This window comes from Cotesia glomerata, linkage group LG6 (assembly GCF_020080835.1).
Source record: "Cotesia glomerata isolate CgM1 linkage group LG6, MPM_Cglom_v2.3, whole genome shotgun sequence".
Taxonomy (NCBI): Eukaryota; Metazoa; Arthropoda; class Insecta; order Hymenoptera; family Braconidae; genus Cotesia; species Cotesia glomerata.
The window spans coordinates 21,895,902-21,921,098 of record NC_058163.1 but is presented as its reverse complement, the minus strand read 5'-3'; the positions used below and the strand labels follow the sequence as shown (position 1 = coordinate 21,921,098).

The following is a 25,197-nucleotide window of genomic DNA, read 5'->3' as shown; positions in this document are numbered from 1 at the left end:
TTTAGAAGTCAATTATCAATTCATGAAATATTTTATGACACTCAAGTTGACTGACATTAAAAATTTTTTTATAATTTTATAGCAATAAAATTATTATGAAAAAAACTTAATTAAAAAATTCTACATGTGAAAATTAAAAGAATTTATGAGTGGAAATTTTTTAAAATGGGTTTTTATTGCAATTAATTTATTGTAAAGATTAAAAAAAATTGACAGTTGTCAGCTAACTTCAGTATCATAATATTTTTGTAATTCTATTTTGTTTAAGAAATTTTTTCTGAAAATTTATTTTATATTATGAAAATTAAATATTTTTTTTTAATTGATTTTATTTTAATTTACAAGCATGTATGGATAACATTCACATTCCATGCTTGTAAAGGTGGACCATCTTAGGAACTCCGCCGTCCATCTTACGGCATAAAACAAATTTTATTTTGCTTAACCCTTTAATGTTCTGGAAGCAAAAAGAATCTCGGTGTGAGCTGTTAGGGGAGAGAGCATATCATAGTCCGTTATTCGGTTGTGTGAAAGACGGTTTAGTTGTACTAGTATGTCCATGCGCCCCTTTTTACTACTTTTCTGGCCCCCTCTTTAGGAAAGAGACTATAGCTCTCTCACTTAAAGAAAAAGACATATGACTCGAATTAAGAGTGGGGATTCAAGACCGAACATTAAAGGGTTAAGTGTCTCGGATAGCTTAACTGGTAGAGCCTTTGGGGTGTAACTAAATGATCCGGGTTCGTGTCCCGTTCTGGGCTGTCCGAATTATTTTTTCGGTGACCGAAAATTCCTACTGAGTAAGGTCCCCCCTTTCCCCTTATCCTTTATTTCCCCAGTTTCTAAATTTATCTTTAATGAAAAATTTAGCTATGAAATTATGGTGAAATTTTTTATCTTCACATCGCAGTTTTTTTTTTTTTTTTGTAAGTAAATTTTCAAAAGTTAAGAAAGTCTCATACAATTAGTAAACAAATACGATTTCTTTCAATAAGTGCAAATAGAGAAGAAATGGGAACGGTTTTTTAATAAATAAACTAGATGTAGGATTAAATAATTTGGTTTTGTAGAAAAAAAAAATAAACTATAATCCAATTTAACTAAATTTATTTTGTGATATTAATAATTCAATAAATCAACACCATTTTCAAGCTATAGAAGTGAGAAGATATATGAAGAGATAAGAGTTTCTAAAATATGTGTCAAAAAGTATTTTTTATAACACAAACCATATTAGTTAACTCTATCTACTTCATTTAAATCATAAATCACAACTCATGATTATTATACATATTTATTAATAATATAACTATAACGAGGTGAGCTAAACATCTAATTTATTATTCATCTAAGAAGTTTCTCAGCACACTTAAGTACCCCATTGCAGCTTTTGTGACCTAGTAAACAAGATTTTTAAAAAATAATCAAAACTATATTTTTCTATATTTATCTCAATAATGTGTATTATAAAACTTACATTAGTCATAGTAACGTTACTAAATATTGTAAATTTACCGGCCGACAGAGCCAAAGGTTTTTGAGAGCGTTCGATGCAGTAAATTATGTCTTTTTTACAATCAATTGGCAAGTCGTACCATTGACAATTGTAAAATGCTTCGCAACATTTTAAACTCTGCAAAAATAAAGAAGGAATAGTAAGCTTTTTTAAAAATAATGGAGAGAAAATGAAGAGATATATATAATTACCTCAGCAGTTAAGTGTTCACTAATCATACAAAAAATACTCAACAACATATACATTTCGCCCATGTACAGAGCATATCGAAAAAAGTCCGCCTCTCGACCGGGTACCATAAAAGTCTATCAAAAATTACATAATTAATATTGAAGATTAACATTGAGGAAAATTTACTTACTATTAACATTTGATAGCCGACGATGCAGATTATCACATTGGTATTTACTAAGTAAACTAGTAATCCACCACTGTAAGCATCTTTAACGCCATCTCCCATTCTTAAAACAATAAAATTGTTTGTATTTATAAATTTTTATTAAATTAATCAATTTTAAGTGGAATAATTACTTCAATAATTTACAGTGCTCGGCGATTATTTTATTGAGTTCCTTCCTGGAATTAGGGCCGTTTTCGAGCGCGTCAATTCTCATTGTCAACACAGCCATTTTTCCACTGATATAAAAGAGCAGTGAAATCAAAGTGGAATCCACTGACACATATCCGAAGCCAAAGGCCCAAATCGAAGGCATAATGCATAAAAACGTCAAATAATAACGCGTCAAGCTATTTATTTCATGGAAAAAATAAAGTTTGTAGGGAATGATAAATATTGTTTGATTGTTATCATCAATGAAGAACTCAGCTGTAATAAAATTTACAAAGCAATTAGAAGAAATCAACACGTATGAGTTGTTATAAATGCAAGTTAATGATAATACTTACGTGTTGCTGCTAATGAACTGAAGTACCAAACGGCTTCGGTTCCTATCATGAAACTGGCGAATCCTCTCACCAAAAATATACCTTTATTAATAAACTGCATAAATACTTCGATTTCTTGAGAATTTTCGAAATCACTGACGCTATAATCCTTGAATACTTGCGAATATATTTCACCAAGGCTAGAAATGTTGACACGAAGAAATAATATGCGGAAGTATATGTAGATAACTGCCATAGACTCCGTAACATTATCAACTAGCTCGTCAGTATTGTCAAATGATTTATACATATCTAACAATGCTAGAACCACGTAAATAATATAATAAACTGTACATATAGTAAACAAAAAAGGATTCTGCGATAATGGCCACAGACCAATTACTGTCGATATTTTTTTAGTCCATTTGAATATTTCATAACCTTTCTTCAGCGTTTTCTGATCCTGATGAGCAATTTATCAATCGTTAGTTTCACAGAAGAAATCTAAATTTTCTTTTACTTACTCTTTTCGTCGTTCTTGACTCACTTGCACTTTTCATGTTTTCTTCCATGAAGAAATATAAATGGTACAAAAAAGCTTGAGAAAAATTACAGTGGATTGCTGAAATATAAAATTTAAAAATTGTTTTACAATCTCGGAAATTTAAACTAGCTGTGTTAGCCCAGTAATACTCAGATCGTCCTAATTATGCATCTTTTTACATGGTGTAATTTTATAGATCTTTAAATTGAATTGAAATGATCGATTATTAAAAATTTTATGTCTCCAAGAGGAACGCTAATTTTACGGCAATAAATAAATTGCAGTTCAATTAAAGTACATTTATTTCACATATGAATAGAATAGATAAATAAAAGGATATTTTAAATCCAAACAGGTATATCTACATTTTTTGTCAAGAAATTATAAGATATTTATAGATAAATTCTACTCAGCAATCTTGAAGCTGCGAAGAACTGATAAGTAACTCAACGCAGTCTTTGTCACCTATTTAGAGAAAAAACAATCAATTATTACCGAGTTTTTGAAAAATAATGTAAGCTATATTGTTCTTACTATAATAATATTATAGAACTCACGTCTGTAAGAGTAACGCTGCTAAATGTTGTAAATTGACCTGCCCAAAGTGCCAGGGGTTGTTGGGAACGTTCAATACAGACAACAATATCTTTACTACAATCAATCGGTAAATTGTACCAGCGAATGTTGTAAAATGCTTCGCAACATTTCAGACTCTAAAATAAAGAAAGAATAATGCTGAGATGAAAACATTATGTATTGAAATGAAAATTAAACAAAGTATTGAATTACCTCAGCAGTAATATGTTCACTTATCATACAATAAATACTTAACATAGCATACATTTGCATTAAGAATAGACCAAATCGAATGATCTCTACTGCTTGGCCTCCCGCTATAAAATTCTATTGAAGTTTAATGATATTAATAATGTATTATGAACAATAATGACGAAAATTATTATCACTTACTATTAAAATTTGGTAGCCAAGAATGCAGATTATAGAATTGGTAGTTAGTAAGTAAACTAGTAATCCAGCACTGAAAGCATCTTTAACGCTATCTCCCATTCTTCAAACAATGAAATTATTAGTATTTATAAATTTTTATTAAATTAACTAATTTTAAGTAGAATAATTACTTCAATAATTTACAGTGCTCGGCGATTATTTTATTGAGTTTCTTCCTGGAATTAGGGCCGTTTTCGAGCGCGTCAATCCTCATTGTTAGCACAGCCATCTTTCCACTGATATAAAAGAGCAGAGAAATCAAAATGGAATCCACTGACACATTTCCGAAGCCAAAGATCCAAATCGTTAGCATAAGGGTTACGAATGTCAAATAATAACGTGTCAAGCTATTTATTTCATAGAAAATATAAAGTTTGTAGGGAATGATAAATATTGTTTGATTGTTATCATCAATGAGAAACTCAGCTGTAATAAAATTTACAGAACAATTAGAAGAAATCAACACGTATGAGTTTTTACAAATGCAAGTTAATGATAATACTTACGTGTTGCTGCTAATGAACTGAAGTACCAAACGAATTCAGTTCCTAACATAAAAGTGGCGAATCCTCTCAACAAAAATATACCTTTATTAATAAACTGCAAAAATACTTGGATTTCTTCAGAACTTTCGAAATCACTGACGTTGTAATCCTTGAATATTTGCGAATATATTTCACCAAGATTAGAAATGTTGAAGCGAAGCAATAACACACGGACGTATACGAGCACAACTCCCAAAGTCTCCGTAATATTATCGATGAACATTTCAGTATTGGTGACCGATTTATACATGTCTATTATTGCTAGCACCAGATAAAAAGTATAATAACATGCACCTATACTAAATAAATAGGGATTCAGCGATAAAGGCCACAGACCAACGACTTTTGAAATTTTTTCCGGCCATTTAAATATCTCAGAACCTTTCTTCAATGCTTCCTGATCCTGGTGAGCAATTAACAGTCATTAGTTTCAATATAATTAATTGAACTTGTTTTTACTTACACCCTTCATTTATCTTCTGTACTTGATCGCTGAAATTGGAGACATTAAAATTTTATGATTATCCGCAATTTTTTTAACTTATCATCTAACATATACATTTCACGAAATTCTAGAAAAAAAAAGCTTCAAATTCGACGTAAGCTTTTTTATACAAAAAATATAAATACTGAAATGATATTCCTAGATGATTGCAGATCTTTAAAGATAAGATTTATTTTGTTACCTAGATCTCTCAATAAACCAACACCATTTACTTGTCGCATTTTTCTAATATTACAACTAAATTTACAAAAGTAAAATTAACATCTAATAACAATAACAATTCCAATTTAAGGTACTGTTTGGTGGACTGATTCATTCTCTAATTAAAAAATTTCTTAAAAAACCCAAGTAACTAACCGCAGTTTTTGTGACCTCATAAATATTACGGCCAATTTTATGGCAATAAATAAATTGCAGTTCAATAGAAGCAGATTTATTTTGCAAAAAAAAACTAATTTTATAAATAGAAATATTTTAAATTCAAATAGGTAACTACAATTTTTGTGAGGAAATTTATTGATACTTTTGAATCGTCGGATACATCATGTCTTCCTTAGAAGATATTTATAGACAAATTCTACTTGGAGATCTTGAAGCTACGAAGAACTGACAAGTAACTCAACGCGGTCTTCGTAACCTATTCAAAGAAGAAATAATCAATTATCACCGAGTTTTTAAAAAAAAATGTCACCTACATTTTTCATACTATAAAAATATTATACAACTCACGTTTGTAAGAGTAACGCTGCTAAATTTTGTAAATTGACCTGCCCAAAGTGCCAGCGGTTGTTGAGAACGTTCAATACAAAAAACAATATCTTTACTACAATCAATCGGCAAATTGTACTAACTAGTGTTGTAAAATGCTTCGCAACATTTCAGACTCTAGAGTGAAGAACGGATAATTCTGAGTTGATAAAAATATTGAAATAAAAATTAAATAACGTTGTAAATTACCTCAGCAGTCATATGTTCACTGATTATACAATAAATACTTAACATCGCATATACTTGCATCATGAACAGACCAAATCGAATTATCTTTACTTCTTGACCTCCTGCTATGAAATTCTATCAAAGTTTAATGATATTAATAATCTATTATGAACAATAAAGACAGAAATGACTAAAGTGATACTTTCTATTAAAATTTGGTACCCGAGAATGCAGATTATTGAATTAGGGGGCGTCCATAAATTACGTGAGGCATTTTTGAGAATTTTTGGTAACCCCCCCCCCCTCCACCCTTGATGAGATTTCGTAAGATTTTCTTCAACTCCCTCCCCCCTCCCCAAATCTCACGCGAGATTATTCAAAATTTATGTTTTGGCTGTAAACGGGTTGGATTATTGAGAAAAAAAGTGCCATTCGGCTACACCCGACATGGATAGGTAGATTTCTTGTTTGAATATTGAAAAAAACACGTTATTAAAAGGCCGTAATGTCCTAAAATTTATTTTTTATTATATTTTTGCAAATAACGATATGAGACTGACTACAGCAAATAGATATTTAAAGACATCTACATAAAAATAGGATTTTTACATATAAAAATCATTTTATGATAAAAACTAAAATTTAATTTATTATTGATTTTTTTTTAATTTTCTCAACTACTAAATAAATTGAAAAAAGTATTAAAAGTCGACGAACAATAGTTTAAATTGAAGATAATTAAACATATTATGACAAAATTGTATTAAAATTACGACATGAGACCGGCTACCACCGATAGATTTTTAAAGAAATCTATACCTAAAAAATTAGTGAATCCTATCGATCAATAATCAAATTAAACAATCGAGCGCTACTTTGCTGCTCTGCAGGGTTCAGACGAATACGACAAACACTATTGTGTACCAGAATTTGGCCATATTTTATTATAAATACTTTTTTCACGCAATTTTACACTGTTTTCTGCTAGAGAAAAAATTACGTGATATTTGTTAAGATCCCCCCCCCCTTCCCCCTAAGTGAGATTTGGTAAGATTTAGCATGATCCACTCCCCCCCTAGAACACCTCACGTAATTAATGGACGCCCCCTTAGTACTTACTAAGTAAACGAGTAATCCAGCACTGTAAGCATCTTTAACGCCATTTCCCATTCTTCAATTAATAAAATTGTTTGTATTTATAAATTTTTATTAAATGAATCAATTTTAAGTGGAATAATTACTTCAATAATTTACAGTGCTCGGCGATTATTTTATTGAGTTCCATCCTAGAATTAGGGCCGTTTTCGAGAGCGTCAATCCTCATTGTCAACACAGCCATCTTTCCACTGATATAAAAGAGCAGAGAAATCAAAATGGAATCCACTGACACATTTCCAAAGCCAAAGATCCAAATCGTCGGCATAAGGGTTACGAATGTCAAATAATAACGCGTCAAGCTATTTATTTCATAGGAAATATAAATAGGGTAAGGAATGATAAATATTGTTTGATTGTTATCATCAATGAAGAACTCAGCTGTAATAAAATTTTAAAAGCAATTGGAAGAAATCAACAAGTATGAGTTGTTATAAATGAAAGTTAATGACGCAATACTTACGTGTTGCTGCTAATGAACTGAAGTACCAAACGAATTCGGTTCCTATCATGAAACTGGCGAATCCTCTCACCAAAAATATGCCTTTATTGATAAACTGCGTAAATACTTCGATTTCTTGAGAATTTTCGAAATCACTGACGTTGTAATCCTCGAATATTCGCGAATATATTTCACCAAGGTTAGAAATGTTGAAGCGAAGCAATAACATAAGGGTGTATACCATTGTAATTCCCAAAGTCTCCGAAACGTTATCAATCAACATTTCAGTATTGGTGAATGATTTATACATATCTAACAATGCTAAAACCACGTAAATAGTATAATAACATGCACCTATACCAAATAAATAAGGATTCAGCGATAGAAGCCACAGACCAATGACTTTCGAAATTTTTTTCGGCCATTTGAATATCTCAGAACCTTTCTTCAACGCTTCCTGATCCTAGTGGGCGATTATTCGTCATCAGTTTCAAATTAATTATTTAAACTTTTTTACTTACGTCTTCCATTTATCTTTTTACTTGATCGCTGAAATAGGAGATATTAAAAATTTTATGATTATCTAGAACATTTTTAACTTTAATCTAATCTATACACTTCACAAAATTATAGAAAAAGAATCTTCAAATTCGACTCAAGCCGTTTTATACAAAAATATAAATACTGAAATTATGTTCCTAGATAATTGCAGATCTTTAAAAATAAAATTTATTTTGTTATCTAGATCTTTCAATATACCAACACCATTTACTTATCCCATTTTTTAATATTACAATTAAATTTACAAAAATATAATTAACATCTAATAATAATAAGAATTTCAATAAAAGGACCTGATTGATAGACTGATCTATTCTCTAATTAAAAATTTCTAAGAGTACTTAAAAATTAACCGCAGTTTTTGTGACCTCATAAATATCACGGCCAATTTTATGGCAATAAATAAATTGCAGTTCAATAGAAACAGATTTATTTTGCAAATAAATAGAAATATTTTTAAATGCAAATAGATAACTACAATTTTTGTGAGGAAATTTATGGATATCTTGAATCGTAAACATCATGTTTTCCTTAGAAAATTTTTATAGACAAATTCTACTCGGCAATCATGAAGCTGCGAAGAACTGACAAGTAACTCAATGCAGCCTTTGTCACCTATTTGAAGAAAAAAATAATCAATTTCTACCCAGTTTTTCAAAAATAATGTAAGCAATATTCTTTTTACTATAAATTATTATACAACTTACGTCTGTCAGAGTAACGCTGCTAAATGTTGTAAATTGACCTGCCCAAAGTGCCAGCGGTTGTTGGGAACGTTCAATACAGAAAACAATATCTTTACTACAATCAATCGGCAAATTGTACCAGCGAATGTTGTAAAATGCTTCGCAACACTTCAGACTCTAAAGTGAAGAAAGGATAATGCTGAGTTAATAACATTATACATTGAAATGAAAATTAAACAAAGTATTGAATTACCTCAGCAGTCATATGTTCACTAATCATACAATAAATATTTAACATCGCATACATTTGCATCATTAACAGAATAAGTCGAACTAACTCTGCTTTTTGGCCTCCCGCCATGAAATTCTATTAAAATTAATGATATTTATAATGTATTGAGATTAACAATAATGACGAAAATTTACTTACTATCAAAATTTGATAGCCAACAATGCAGATTATCACATTGGTATTCACTAAGTAAACGAGTAATCCAGCACTGTAAGCATCTTTAACGCCATTTCCCATTCTTCAATTAATAAAATTGTTTGTATTTATAAATTTTTATTAAATGAATCAATTTTAAGTGGAATAATTACTTCAATAATTTACAGTGCTCGGCGATTATTTTATTAAGTTCCTTCCTGGAATTAGGGCCGTTTTCGAGCGCGTCAATCCTCATTGTCAACACAGCCATCTTTCCATTGATATAAAAGAGCAGAGAAATCAAAATGGAATCCACTGACATAGTTCCGAACCCAAAGATCCAAATCGTTGGCAAAAGGGTTAAGAATGTCAAATAATAACGCGTCAAGGTATTTATTTCATAGAAAATATAAATTGAGTAAGGAATGATAAATATTGTTTGATTGTTATCATCAATGAAGAACTCAGCTGTAATAAAATTTAAAAAGCAATTGGAAGAAATCAACAAGTATGAATTGTTATAAATGCAAGTTAATGATAATACTTACATGTTGCTGTTAATGAACTGAAGTACCAAACAAATTCGGTTCCTAACATAAAAGTAGCGAATCCTCTCAACAAAAATATACCTTTATTAATAAACTGCATAAATACTTCAATTTCTTCGGAATTTTTAAAATCACTGACGTTGTAATCTTTTAACACTTGGGCATATATTTCATCAAGACTAGAAATGTTGATACGGAAAAATAACATACGGACGTATACGACCACAATTATCACAGTCATCGTCGCATTATCAACCAGCTTGTCAGTATTGCCGAATGATTTATACATATCTAACAATGATAGAATCACGTAAATAGTATTATAAAATATACCTATACCAAATAAATAAGGATTGTATGATAACGGCCACAGGCCAATGACTTTTGAAAATGTTTTCGACCATTTCAATATCTTAAAACCTTTCTTCAATGTTTCCTGATCCTGGTGAGCAATTACCAGTTATTATTATCAATTTAATTATTTTAATTCGTTCTTACTTACACTTTTCATTTATCTTCTTTACTTTACTGAAATCGAAAGAATTTAAACTTCAATTTTCAGCTGTAATATATTTCCTACTTTCAATCTAATACACGGAGAGAAATTTATAAGAATCTTTCCAAAAATTATGGGAATGGTTCCTATAATAAAATGATCATTATAGGTATCAATCCTATACTCATTATCGGAACTATACCCATAGTTTATTGGAAACGTTCCTATACAATAATGGAATAGCTTGTATATATTATGGGAATGGTTCCTATAATATTATAGGAATGGTCCCTATATTATTAAAAGAATAGTTGCTATAATATTATAGGAATGGTTCCTATACTATTGAAGGAGCGCTAGACTCCGAGTTTATGTAAATGTTAAAGGACATGGGTACTAGTTTACCTTGGATAGCGTAGAGGGAGAGTCTCTAATAATTTAAACTTCTACTCACACATTGACACCCAAATTAATAAAGCCAAAAAGCAATTCAAAAGCCTGTCTAGACTATTCTATTCTAAATTTCTAAAACAGAAAGGTCAAAATATTATGTTACCAACTTCTAATCAGACCAATTATTACCTACGGCTGCCCTATTTGGTTTAATATTCCACCTAAAGAAATGGAAAAATTAAGAAAATTTGAAAGGCAATGCTTAAGAGCCTGCCTCAACATGAACAAAACACCCGAATCGAATTATATAAAATTCTATCACAATCTAACTATACTAAATACAGCAAACATTGGACGTATTGACGACCACATTATCCGACTTTGCCGCAATCATTTTGCCAATGCATCCTCTTCTACTGAAAATAGTTTAATATCAGGTCCCTTCTACCCACAACCACAATCCTTCAATCAAGCAATGACATCCGGGGTACACACCTCCCGAAATATTCACATACCTGGACAGCCTAGGTCTCATTCAAGACCCTCAGTTCATACCTACCGTTAATATACCACGTCAAAAGAGGCCCAAACGCCAAAGCTATTAATTATGACTCAAAAATATTATCAAATACCGACATACAATACTGCACTTCAGTCCCACAAAAGACAAATTGGTTAATCCCCCACAATTGTAAGGAATACTGGTGGTTTACCTAATCTGCTCCTTTTCCTCCTTTATTATTTATTATCTTCTCTTTCTCCCGTTTTCTTTTATTTGTTGCTATATATATATATATCTATATTTTGTTGTATCTGTTTTTCTTTTTAATACGATAAGCCTTTTTAAAATACATCGTTTTTTAGGCTAACTCATTACTAACCATATACTATTAATCTCTACAATATTCATATGCATAAAAGACTAAGACTAAAATTAAACAAAAACAAAATATGTATTGCCCATTGAGGCATCTCAGGTACCAAACCATTATATGTAGCTTCTATGAGAGCCATGCAGGCCAGGTAGAATAAGATAAGTTTTTCAAATATTGTAATAGGTCATGTACGTTTATACCTATATATCACTTACCTTGTAAATCTATGTATTAATAAATTCAAAATAAACGATTAAAAAAAAAAAAAAAAAAAAAAAGAGGGAGAGTCTCTGGCTCCCAACAAAAACTTCTGGGTTCGATTCCCAGATAGGATGAAAATTCCGATTTCTTTTTTCGGTTACTGTATTTGTACTGATTAGTCCAACCTCCTATCTCTCTCCCTCCCTAAAATATCTTTTTAAAAAACCTTGTGTCAATTTTTGCAATAGTTGAATTGTAAAGTTTACAAATACATATTGTATAATTTGCTCTATATTATTCAACTTTTTAAGTTTCTTGCTAGCCTTGTTTGTTGGATAAAATTTACAATAGTAGATCGTAAAAATTACTAAATGAGAAGTATAGTCCACCGTTACTATTTAATTTAATAAAAATTACTATAGTGAAATAGTAAAAATTCCTTCACTTTTCTTTCCGTGTATATGAACAATATTACTTATTTTATATACTTCAAATGATGTTATTGGGAAGCAAGTAAAATTATCGAAATTACTAATAATTTCAAATGCTTCAAAGTAGTCATTGAAGTCACAAATAACTTGAGTTGTAATGATAAATATCTCAATATTATTAGGCATCATCACTATAATATTATGGGAATGCTTCCCATAATATTATAGGAATGGTTTCTATAATATTATAGGAAATGGTTCCTATAATATTATAGAAACTATTCCTATATATTATGGGAACTATTCCTATATATTATAGGAATCATGCCAACATTACAGTTATAATTATAGGTATCGTTCCTATAATTATAGGAACCATTCCCATAATTATAGTAACATTTCTCAAAAATTATGGGTACAATTCCCATAATTTAAGTAATCGCTCCTAAAATAGTATAGGAAAACATTTCATTAAAATTATAGGAATGATTTCCATATTTTTCTCTCCGTGTACACTTGACTAAATTTTAGGCAAAAACCATAAAAAATATTTCTATTAAATAGCATCCATAAATAATTGCGCGTCTTTAAAGACAATATTTATTATGTAAACTAGATCTTTCAACGAACCAACACCATTTATTTGTCGCATTTTTCTAATATTACAACTAAATTACAAAAATATAATTTACATCTAATAACAATAACAATTTTTATACAAGGTCCTGATTGATGGACTGATTCATTCTCTAATTAAAAAACTTCTAAGAACACTCAAGTAACCAACCGCAGTTTTTGTGACCTATTGAAGAAAAATTGTTCATATTAATTACTTAATTAATAATTGTAGCTTCCAAACTTTACAAACTATCCAGAAGAAATATATAAATTTTTACAAATCGCAGAGTAGTAATATTAACTTACGGCTGTTAGAATTATAATGCTGAAGGTCGCAAATTTTCCAGCATCTAGTCCCAAAGGTTTTTGAGACCTTTTAACACAATAAAGAATATCTTTGCGACAATCTATCATCAAAGTATACCAAGAACATTTGTAGAACGCTTCGAAACAATTGAGGCTCTAAATTAATTATTAATTCAAAAACTAAGTAGTCTTATTCTTATAATCTATGCTGAGAGAAAAAATTTCTTTTGAAAAAAAAATGAATATTTTTGTGACAAGAAATTAATTTGTTTAAAATTTTCAATAATTTTATTTCTTAGCTGAAGAAATCTTTTATACCTTTTTTCATGAAAAGATTTTTCTAGATTTGGAAAAAAAAAAAACTTTGATTAAAATTATTCACAAATTGCCATTGAAAAAAAATTTTGTTTTCAAAATCTAGAAAACTTTTTTCCAACAAATTACTTTTCACAAGAATGCCCGTACACAAATAGAAAAATTTCTTGATTGGAGAACAAAGTTCTTGACTCACGAAAATTTTCGGGTGCCTGAAGGAAGACCAAAGTTGTGTTGGCCGAAGTAAAAATTTTTCTTAAAATTCTATTCTTGGTGGAAGTAATTTTTTCTTAATTCAAATTATCATAAATACTTGATACAATAAATTTTTATATTTGATCAAGATTTTTAGATAAGTACCCATTTCCCGGGAAAAACAGATTAGATCTGGCCATATATAAACAGATCTGGCCAGATCGTTAAATTATCTCTATCTGACGAGATCTGGTCAGATCTTTAAATTGTCCGGGTAAAAAAGATTATATATAATTATAATTTTAGCTAAAATATTAATTATAATTATAGTTTTAGCGTGCAATTATACATAATGAATGAAAAAAATGATTCAATATTATTTGATCTTCCCATTTGACATGTTAATCAATAAAATTATTAATGAAAATTTACTTCTATCTTAATATTTAATTTTTTGGAGCAAGAGAGAAATTTTCTCAAGACAAGAAAATTTACTTCTATCAAGAACAAAATTTTTTGGAGCAAGAGACTGAATTTTCTCAAAACAACAAGATTTTCTTGACTTAAATAAATTTTCTTGGATCAATATACGTATTTCTTCAAGCAAGAGAATTAATTTTTTTGGAATAAGTGAAATTTCTTGTGTCAAAAAAAAAATTTTTTTTTCGCTCAAGAAAATAATTAGGAAGAAAAATATTTTCTTTGCTTAAGAACCTTTTTGTTGTATTAAAAAAAATTTTTTTTCCTCAGTATAGAAAAATATTTCTTGTCGCATGAAAAGCTTACATCATAAAAACATATTACCTCGTCAGTAAGATATTCACTTATAACACAATAAATAACCAATATAAGATACATTTGTAAGATGTAAAGAATATACTTAATAGCTTCCGACTCTCGGCCAGTCATGTAACACTATCAAATTTTACAACTTATTAATATTATTAATTACCCATCTTACCAAAAAAAATTAGTAGCTGTGCTTACTATTAACACTTGATAGCCAATTACACATATTAAAAACTGGATATTTATTAAGTACAGCAACAAGCCAGCTCTATGGATGTTCCTAACTACTGCTCCCATTCTTTAATAAATATTGTCCAAATTTATTTTTTATGTACAAAAAATGAATAAGTATATTTTGGAAAAAATTTTTAAATTTACTTTAATAATCGACTGTGCTCGGCGATTATTTCATTAAGCTTTTTTCTGGAATCCGGGCCGCCATAAAGCGTTTTGATTCTCACTGTCAATACAGCCAATTTCCCGCTAATTGAAAAAACCAAGGATATTAAAATGCAATCCACCGTTGAGCCTCCGAAGCCCATGAAAAAAGCCAATAGTCCAAACGGCAAGTACGTTAAATAATAACGCGTCGAAGTGTTTACTTCCCAAGGATAATAAATGGTGTAAGGCATGATAAATACCGTCTGATTATTTTCATCAACCGGGTGACCATCCGCTGGAATAAAGAAATTTCATTTTGCTTAGCGGGAAGTTAAAAAAAATGTAATTACATTAAAGTTAGCAGTCAATAATATTTTAATTTTATTCAACGAACAAATTTGTTCCGAAAAATTATTTTTAAAAAACAGTATTTTTAATTTTTTAAAATTTCGAAATGTCAATTTTTTTGCCATAATTTGTTAAAAATATTATTAATATTATCAAGCATATTTTTGTGATTTTTTTGCGGCGACATATGAGTAATATAATTTTATTAAATTTAATTTCATATTATTGTACAACTTTTGAAGTATGTTAGAAAAAATTTTCAATGGGCGTGTTCAGCTCAACTAAGCTCTGAGTAAACTTAGTTAGCCTAAGTATAGTCAAAGCATTCCCTGCTATACATATATCTATCTACTATACTATACATATCTTACTAAGTTTACTCAGGACTTAGTTCGGCTAAACACGCTCAATGAAAAATATTGATACTTTTACTAATTGATAACTAATACTAATTAGTCTGCGCATTTAAATGACTTTTGTAATTCATATAAGTTCCATTTAGTGCTACACATCATACTGCTAGATAAATCACTGTAATTACTAAAATATTCAAATTACTAAATATTTTAATTTATATTTTTTCTTTTCTTTTGTTTTATCAACTAAAGTCATTAGATAGTAACTTAGATAGACTTTGCTTTGAGATAACGTTACTTTTCTTATTCTTACTGTCTTATTATTATCATATCCATTACTGTTTAACTACTTTTATTATTATTATTTATTCATTTATATGTAAGGCCCTTAAGGAGCTAAGGCTTCAGGGTCGAAAATTTTGATAAATAAATAAAATAAAATAAATACATAAACCGGTGACGTTGAATCTCCAGAGGCGGCTTGAAAAAAAAGGGGTTCTACGGTGAACATTATAACTTGTTACCGGATTATCTGAAACAAAAAAATTGATATGCTGTTTAAAGATGATGTATTTCTCGAGGTAATCAGAAAGAATTTATTTTTAACTTCCCGCTAAGAAAATTGAAAATTTTCAAAAATCGGGAAGTTATTGGTTTTACCCCGTTTTACGAAAATCGAGTTCTCATCAGATCTTGACGTTTTGAGGTCCTAGGAAGCTTCCCGAAATGTTTTCGCAATGATGTCCGTATGTATGTATGTATGTATGTATGTATGTATGTATGTATATGTGTGTGCGTGTGTGTATGCGTGTGTGTGGCCGTATGTAAACCTCTCATAACTTTTGAACAGCTCGGCCGATTTCATCGCGGTTGGCACCATTCAAAAGGGCTTGACTAAACTTAGATTTTGAATAGAATTTGGACCGATTCGAATCGGTAGATTTTGAGAGATCTCAAAAAACTACAAAAAAAATTTTTTTCAAAAGTGGTTTTTTTGGAATTTCTTTTAAATGGCTTTACCGATCAATTCAAAAATCTAATCAGCTCTTAAGATAAAAAAAACCACGTCGATCACTGCAAGCCCGGTCAAAATCGGTTTATTCGTTCGTGAGTTTTCGTTGTCGAAAAAAAACCGAAAAAAGTGTTTTTTCGGAGTTACTTTGAAATTCCTGGCTCGATCGATTCAAACTTGAAGATTCTTCATAAGGGGGCGTTCATAAATTACGTGAGGCATTTTTGAGAATTTTTGGTAACCCCCCCTCCCCCCTTGATAAGATTTCGTAAGATTTTCCTCAACTCCCTCCCCCCTCCCCTAATCTCACGCGAGATTATTCAAAATTTATGTTTTGGCTGTAAACGGGTTGGATTATTGAGAAAAAAAGTGCCATTCGGCTACACTCGACATGGATAGGTAGATTTCTTGTTTGAATATTGAAAAAAACACGTTATTAAAAGGCCGTAATGTCCTAAAATTTATTTTTTATTATATTTTTGCAAATAACGATATGAGACTGACTACAGCAAATAGATATTTAAAGACATCTACCTAAAAAATAGGATTTTTTACATATAAAATTCATTTGATGATAAAAGCTAAAATTTAATTTATTATTGATTTTTTTTTAATTTTCTCAACTACGAAATAAATTGAAAAAAGTATTAAAAGTCGACGAACAATAGTTTAAATTGAAGATAATTAAACATATTATGACAAAATTGTATTAAAATTACGACATGAGACCGGCTACCACCGATATTTTTTTTTAAAGAAATCTATACCTAAAAAATTAGTGAATCCTATCGATCAATAATCAAATTAAACAATCGAGCGCTACTTTGCTGCTCTGCAGGGTTCAGACGAATACGACAAACACAATTGTGTCAAATTTGGCCATATTTTATTATAGAAATACTTTTTCACGCAATTTTACACTGTTTTCTGCTAGAGAAAAAATTACGTGATATTTGTTAAGATCCCCCCCCCCTTCCCCCTAAGTGAGATTTGGTAAGATTTAGCATGATCCACTCCCCCCCTAGAACACCTCACGTAATTAATGGACGCCCCTAAAGATTTAAAAACTGCGTTGAATGCCGCCAACCGCGTGAAAATCGGTTTATTCATTCAAAAGTTATTGCCGTTTGAAAATTCAAAAAATTGTGTTTCATTAAACTGCTATTAGAGTTTGGAGCTCGAAGAGCTTAAAATGACACAAAAATTATATTAAAATTATTATATTATATTAAAAACGTAATGTATAAATTTGAGCGCTTAAGTACAAAATGAGCGGGAAGTTGCAGGGATGGCATTTAGAGTCAACCGTCATCCTAATTTTTTTTTTCCATTTTTTTCTATTTTTTAATAACAAATTAACCCCGATTTTTTTTAGCTAAAATCGCGCTTTTTACTTTTAAGTGCTGCAAAAAAATAGAAAAAAAAAACTCTTTCTGATTACCTCGAGAAATACATCCCCTTCAAAATGCATATCAATTTTTTTGTTTCAGATGATACGGTAACGAGTTATAATATATATTCGCCGCAAAACGCTTTTTTTTTTCAAGGCATCTCCGGAGATTCAACGTCACTGGCGTATATATCAATATTTTTCATTAAAATTTTTTCTGACATACTTTAAAAGTTGTACAATAATATGTGATTAAATTTAATAAAATTATACTACTCATGTCGCCGCAAAAAAATCACAAAAATATGCTTTTTTTCACCTTTAAAACCTCTCTCCCCCCCTCCCCTAAAGAACGTTCATTATACCAAGTGAAATAATATTAAATAATTAATTAAACACTATCTTTTTAATGCATTTACAAAAACTGCATAAGTCAATTAATTTTTTAAAACATTATTTATTATGGTATCTACTTTAATAATATAAATTTTATAATTTTAAATTCAAAACAATGCTGATCTATCATGAGGTTGTATTAGATAAAAATCTAATTATTAATCGTTAATAATTTTTACACGCTTTATATTAGCTTCACTTGTATGTCAGTTTGTCAGTATGTCAGTAACTCTCCGTGGGTAATCTGCGCGCCTGCGGCCTTCCTTGGTTCTGGTAGCCGTTTCTCAGGCTCGCTCTCCGAAATCGAACTCTGATTCCCCGTATTTATAATATTTATAAATAATTATTTTTTATTAGCTTCACTTGTATGTCAGTATGTCAGTATGTCAGTATGTAACTCTCCGTGGGTAATTTGCGCGCCTGAATATTTTTGATAATCAACAAATAATAGTTTAAAAAAACTAAAAAATCACGCTTTTATAAATAAACCAAACTAAAAAGTAAAAATAAATAATAGTTTAAAAACTAAAACACGCTTTTTATAGAAAACCAAACTAAAAATAGAAAATAAATTTAAATTAAGAATAGTGTTAAAAATTTCAATAAATATAAATTAATAATAGTGTAAATAAAAAAATGTATTTTATTTTAAAAAAAGCGTGGGGTGCTTTTTAAGATATTATCAAAATGATAATCACGTTACTCATATCTGTCAATAAAATATTTATAACTATTGACACCATGCACCCCACGCTTTTTTTAAAATAAAATACATTTTTTTATTTACACTATTATTAATTTATATTTATTGAAATTTTTAACACTATTCTTAATTTAAATTTATTTTCTATTTTTTAGTTTGGTTTTCTATAAAAAGCGTGTTTTTAGTTTTTTTAAACTATTATTTATTTTAAATAATTGATCAAGTTCTACGCATGAACGTCCTTAAAAAATAAAATACTTACACAATGAAGATAACAATGGATCGAGGTAATAAAAAAACTCTGAAGAAATAATAAAAATACTCAAACCTTTTAAAAGAAATCTACCCTTATTAACATACTTCATAAACACTTCAATTTCATAAGAGTTTTTAAAAACATTGACATTGTAATCTTCAATTACTTGAGACAGTAATTTTCCAGTTTGATAATTATGCACACGAAGCATCACAATTCGCACGTAGACGATCGTTGAAGCTAAATTCTCAGTGAAGTTATCAATAAGCTTATCTGCGTCGTCAATTGATCCATAAAGATCTATCACTTGGAGAATTATTGCACAACTAAAATATAGTACGTGAAAGTAAAATAAATAATAATTGGGAGCTAAAGGCCAAAGTCCCATAATTCTTGATATTCTTTTAGTCCATGCGAATGCTTCAAGACCTTCATCCAACTTTTTCTGCTCCTATAATTGATAAAACGTTTATAAATTTTATTGAAGTAAAAAGACAGTTGTAAACTCACACTTTCCATGTTTTCTTCCCTTGATAGTTGGAGCATAAATGATGGGAGAGAGCTCGCGACAAACTCCGAGGTAAACAAAACTGGGTATACACCCTGGCTATACTGTGCAATTAAAAGTTACTTTATTGTTTGTTTTTGAACAAACTTTTATTTGCAGGAAAGCACTTCCTGCATAGTGAATATTGTCTGCTATAAAACTTTTTTAAACTTTTGGTTTAAGCTTGCGCAGTTTCTACACAGCGTTCTTTGAGTGCAGTTCTATAACTAGGAGCCAGAGTGTAACTACAATCAGTATTGACGTGATCTGGCTGCCTACAAGTTTAAACAATCTATTTCTTCACATGGTTTAAAGTTTTAAATTAGTATTTTCAAAGTTATTTAATAATTGAACTTTGGCACGGGCTATTTGTTTTTCAATAATTTAGTACACTTTTGTTGTGAAAATAAAAATACAGGTGCTTATTTTATAACAAAATATAATTTTACTTGAGTAAAATTATTTTGTGATCTAGATAATTCAATAAATCAACACCGGAATTGACTCATAGAGATTAGATTAATTTTTGAAGATTTAAGAGTTTTTAACTTATGTTCTAAAATGTATTTTTTTGGAAGTTATACTATAAGATTTATGAGTTTTACTATTATTATGATTTTATTATTATTATGAGTTATACTATATGATTTGGTAATTATTTTCAAGTGGGGTAAACCTCATTTTGGGCCATATAGGTGAAAAATTAACATTTTCAAATTTTTTTTTGATTCTGTTTCACTGATAAAAGGATTTGTCTATAGTTAAAAATGTTTGTTAATATTTAACAAATCTTTTATTAGCGACCACTTTTTAGTATTAAACAAATATTTCTTAGTATTTAAAAAGATTTATTAATATTTAATAAATGAATATCAGATTTATTAAATACAAACAAATTATTTTAAATACTAAGAAATATTTGTTTAATACTAAAAAGTGGCCTCGAATAAATGATTTGTTAATTATTAAAAAATATTTTTTAATACAAATAAATCCTTCTATCAGTGTTGTTTTTACGGCGCATTGATGATAAAAAATGTCATAAAAGAAAAAAATAAAGATTTCGATAGTTTCTTTGCCTTTAAAAGTTGAAAAAAATTTTGGCTTTCATATTTTTGGATAAAATTTTTATTTTATCTTTTTTTGATGTATTTTTATTTTTTAAAAGTACATAAAAAATGAACAATTTAAAAAAAAATTGATCAATTTGATCAAAAAAAAAAAAATATTTAATATGGGCTAGCATGATTTGATCCTACTTGCAAATAATCACCTATAATTTATAAAGTATAACTTATTATTTCTATTCATTTATTTAAAAATGTAAATAACAGTTTGAGAAAAAATTTTATTGGTGAATAATTTTATAATCATTCATTAATTAAAAAATTTCTCAATGTACTATCGCAGTTTTTGTGACCTATAAGAACAATTATTTCTTGGAAAGCAGCCCAGATAGCCTGTGTAGCACTATACTAGTTCGTCTTCAGTAGTTTGAGTAAGTTTTACGGTAAGCGACATTTGGATGCAAGTTGATCGAAATCTATGGGCGATAATTGAACACAAATTGAAGGAAAACTTCAAGTACAATAGACAGTACAAAAAAATATAAGATTGCTCACCTTTAGAAAATACTCACCGTGAAATAAAATTCCCAACAAGCACAATGAATGTGAAATTATTTCCCGGGTCATGTAACACTATTTACGTTAGGATTTTTAATTAATGTTAATTACAATGATTTTTTTTAAGGAAAAATAATATAAATTTATGATTAATAGTTGTACTACTTACTACTAATATTTGATAGCCTAGTACACAAATAATTAAGATATTTATTAGATATACCAAGGAGCTGATACTATAAGCATCTTTAACGCCATCTCCCATTCTTCAAACAATAAAATTGTTTGTACTTATAAACTCTTATTAAATTAATCAATTTTAAGTGGAATAATTACTTCAATAATTTACAGTGCTCGGCGATTATTTTATTGAGTTTCTTCCTGGAATTAGGGCCGTTTTCGAGCGCGTCAATCCTCATTGTCAACACAGCCATCTTTCCACTGATATAAAAGAGCAGAGAAATCAAAGTGGAATCCACTGACACATATCCGAAGCCAAAGGCCCAAATCGAAGGCATAATGCATAAGAATGTCAAATAATAACGCGTCAAGCTATTTATTTCATGGAAAAAATAAAGTTTGTAGGGAATGATAAATATTGTTTGATTGTTATCATCAATGAAGAACTCAGCTGTAATAAAATTTACAAAGCAATTAGAAGAAATCAACACGTATGAGTTTTTATAAATGAGCAAGATCACGTCAACTGGACCCCCTATTTTCCACTTGATTATGAAAATTAAATTCATGTATTTTTTTTATAAGTATATACCAAGATAAAATGATCCCCGAAACGATTTTTAAAAATTTCGATTTTAACAATAATTTTTTTTACAATGAAAATTTTAGGTACTTTTAATTAAAAAATGGATTGTAAATCAACCGTTAAAGTCAAATTAATGGGACTTGAAGGATTTGTTTTTAAAATGTTTGTATTTTAATAAAATATTAATAACTAAAAATTATTTGTTTATTATCATATTGTTAATTAACTTTTAAGTTAACAAATGAAAATTTCACTGACTTCTCGGTGAAAAAATGAAGTTTTTTTTTATCGGTTACATGCGTTATTTATTAAAGTTTAAGATTTCAGAAAAAAATTTCACTGCTCGCGATTTTTTTAAACAATATAAATTTATTTATCACAGCGCGCCGAGCGCCAGGCGCTGTTAGAATACCGCGCCGTCGAACGTCAGACTATGTAACAGCTTCGAGTAATTATAATTAAAAATAACAATTAAGAATATAATTATCAAACAAATTTTATTATTATTATGATCAATATTATGACTAATAAAATAAGTAAATTCTCTATTATTAAAGAAAAATAGAAGAAACGAACTAGTATTAAATATTAAATTTTGTAGACATTTGTTAACTTTATTTTATTTTTTTTTTTAAACTTGGTTAATAAAAACTTTTTTATCTTCCGAAACATTATTATATTATTATTAATAATATAGTAATATATTACTATATTATTACTAGCGGACCAGACAGACGTTTTCTTGTACACACGTCTTAAATTAAAAAATTTCAAGTTTATTTGAATGAGCTGTTACAGTTTGGACCGTTTTGATGAAAATTATTATTAAAACGTTATTATAATGACATATTTCAATTAGCACCTGATTGATTTTAACACAATTACACAAAATTTTTTTGAATTTCGATTATAATTTTTTTTCTCAAATGAATATTCGATACTGTCTGTCAGATCCAATGTAAAACATTCCAAGATCAAGAACAATTTATAAATAAAAATTTAATTAAATAAACATTTTTCCGTGGACTGAATTGTGAATCTAAACCATTTTCGAATCCACCTAAAGACACACAAAAAGTTTCATTAAAATTGGTCCAGCCGTTTAGAAAAAGTTCAGTGACAAACACACGCACAGAGAAAATATATATATAAAGATTAATAATATAATAATGTGTCGGAAGATAAAAAAGTTTTTATTGATCAAGTTTTAAAAAAAAAAATAAAATAAAGTTAACAAATGTCTACAAAATTTAATATTTATTACTAGTTCGTTTTTTCTATTTTTCTTTAATAATAGAGAATTTACTTATTTTATTAGTCATAATATTGATCATAATAATAATAAAATTTGTTTGATAGTTATATTTTTAATTGTTATTTTTAATTATAATTAATCGAAGCTATAACATAGTCTGACGTTCGACGGCGCGGTATTCTGACAGCGCCTGGCGCTCGGCGAGCAGAGAAATTTTTTTCTAAAATCTTAAACTTTAATAAATAACGCATGTAACCGATAAAAAAAAACTTCATTTTTTCACCGAGAAGTCAGTGAAATTTTCATTTGTTAACTTAGAAGTTAATTAACAATATGAGAATAAACAAATAATTTTTAGTTATTAATATTTTATTAAAATATAAACATTTCAAAAACAAATCCTTCAAGCCCCATTAATTTAACTTTAACGGTTGATTTACAATCCATTTTTTAATTAAAAGTACCTAAAATTTTCGTTGTAAAAAAAATTATTGTTAAAATCGAAATTTTTAAAAATCGTTTCGGGGATCATTTTATCTTGGTATATACTTATAAAAAAGATACATGAACTTAATTTTCATGATCTAGTGGAAAATAGGGGGTCCAGTTGACGTGATCTTGCTCAAATGCAAGTTAATGATAATACTTACGTGTTGCTGCTAATGAACTGAAGTACCAAACGGCTTCGGTTCCTATCATGAAATTGGCGAATCCTCTCACCAAAAATATACCTTTATTAATAAACTGCATAAATACTTCAATTTCTTCAGAATTTTTGAAATCACTGACGTTGTAATCTTTGAATATTTGCGAATATATTTCACCAAGACTAAAAATATTGAAGCGAAGCAATAACATACGGACGTATACGAGCACAATTTCCAAAGACTCCGTAACATTATTAATAAACTTTTCAGTATTGTTGACTGATTTATACATGTCTGTGATTGTTAGCACCACTTCAGAAGTATAATAACACGTAAATAGACTAAATGAATAGTAATTCAATGCTTCTTGATCCTGATGAGCAATTGTCAGTCTTTAGTTTTATTAAAAAAAAACTAAACGCTATTCTCACTTACTCTTTTCATCGTTCTCGCCCCGTAATTTATTCGTTTCATGTTTCCTTACCTCAATGGTCGAAGCATAAATGATGAAAATAAGCTTGTGACAAACTCCGAGGTAGACAAAAGAGGGTGTAGATCCTGGCCCTACCATATAATTAAAGGTACTCTCCATAACTTTTTTAATTTGGCAAAACTTTTATTTCAACAGCGACCCTTCTTTACACACCTTTGAAAAAATTACCTGCCTAGACTGAATTTTATATGTTTAACAGCTGCGCATTATTCTTCAAGTATTCTTCTATGAGTAAGTCCAGAGTTTATTCAACAGTAGCTAAGTAAAATATTATTGGCGTAATTTAACAAGTGGTGCTTACCTTAGTTTAATTAAAATTCGCTGTGTTAGCCCAGATTGCTGATAGATATTTTGTTATATAATGCATCTTTTTACATGGTCATAAGTAATTTAATTACTTATTTTTTTACCGATTTGAATATTAAACCCCAATTTTAATATTTCCTCCAAAAGTGTATAATGTATTCGTTATTTTCATCAACATTTTGTGCGCTAGGAAATTTTTTTAATCCTCCTATATTTTCAAACGGTAATAAATAAGTTTTAATAATTTTATATTATTAATTAATTTTGTGGAATAATTAATTTAATAAATTAATTCATTAGAACTGCAAAAGAATAAGTGACAAAGAATATACTAATAAA

The 25,197-nt window shown here is 28.9% G+C and overlaps 3 protein-coding genes and 1 long non-coding RNA gene across 5 annotated transcripts; 1 reads left to right on the top strand and 3 right to left on the bottom strand.

The window, feature by feature from the left end:
• Positions 1 to 1,251: 1,251 nt before the first annotated feature.
• Positions 1,252 to 2,030, bottom strand: LOC123267816 (odorant receptor 2a-like). Its single transcript, XM_044732676.1, has 4 exons — positions 1,878 to 2,030; positions 1,708 to 1,821; positions 1,478 to 1,633; positions 1,252 to 1,397 (listed from the first exon to the last, which is right to left on the bottom strand). The coding sequence occupies exons 1-4, from the start codon at positions 1,974 to 1,976 to the stop codon at positions 1,341 to 1,343; spliced, it is 426 nt and encodes a 141-aa protein (XP_044588611.1). The 5' UTR covers positions 1,977 to 2,030; the 3' UTR covers positions 1,252 to 1,340.
• Positions 2,031 to 3,307: 1,277 nt separating this feature from the next.
• Positions 3,308 to 20,147, bottom strand: LOC123268064. The gene is made up of 24 exons (XM_044732946.1): positions 19,730 to 20,147; positions 19,226 to 19,670; positions 14,756 to 15,053; positions 14,576 to 14,675; positions 14,393 to 14,503; positions 13,079 to 13,234; positions 10,092 to 10,200; positions 9,840 to 10,049; positions 9,384 to 9,753; positions 9,214 to 9,313; positions 9,037 to 9,150; positions 8,805 to 8,960; positions 8,657 to 8,712; positions 8,079 to 8,085; positions 7,558 to 7,999; positions 7,181 to 7,475; positions 7,059 to 7,110; positions 5,961 to 6,074; positions 4,460 to 4,913; positions 4,085 to 4,379; positions 3,915 to 4,014; positions 3,735 to 3,848; positions 3,503 to 3,658; positions 3,308 to 3,410 (listed from the first exon to the last, which is right to left on the bottom strand). The coding sequence occupies exons 1-24, from the start codon at positions 19,763 to 19,765 to the stop codon at positions 3,351 to 3,353; spliced, it is 4,350 nt and encodes a 1,449-aa protein (XP_044588881.1). The 5' UTR covers positions 19,766 to 20,147; the 3' UTR covers positions 3,308 to 3,350.
• Positions 20,148 to 21,129: 982 nt separating this feature from the next.
• Positions 21,130 to 24,565, bottom strand: LOC123267814. 2 transcript variants are annotated; one of them, XM_044732673.1, is made up of 6 exons: positions 24,495 to 24,565; positions 24,063 to 24,432; positions 21,728 to 22,022; positions 21,561 to 21,657; positions 21,406 to 21,466; positions 21,130 to 21,309 (listed from the first exon to the last, which is right to left on the bottom strand). In XM_044732673.1, the coding sequence occupies exons 1-6, from the start codon at positions 24,531 to 24,533 to the stop codon at positions 21,272 to 21,274; spliced, it is 900 nt and encodes a 299-aa protein (XP_044588608.1). In that variant the 5' UTR covers positions 24,534 to 24,565; the 3' UTR covers positions 21,130 to 21,271. The 2 variants fall into 2 exon arrangements, with proteins under 2 accessions (XP_044588608.1, XP_044588607.1); XM_044732672.1 differs by having other exon boundaries at positions 21,132 to 21,309; positions 21,389 to 21,466.
• LOC123267823 lies at positions 21,233 to 21,980 on the top strand. Its single transcript, XR_006510137.1, has 2 exons — positions 21,233 to 21,674; positions 21,743 to 21,980. It is a non-coding gene; the product is annotated as an uncharacterized LOC123267823 (long non-coding RNA).
• Positions 24,566 to 25,197: the final 632 nt, after the last annotated feature.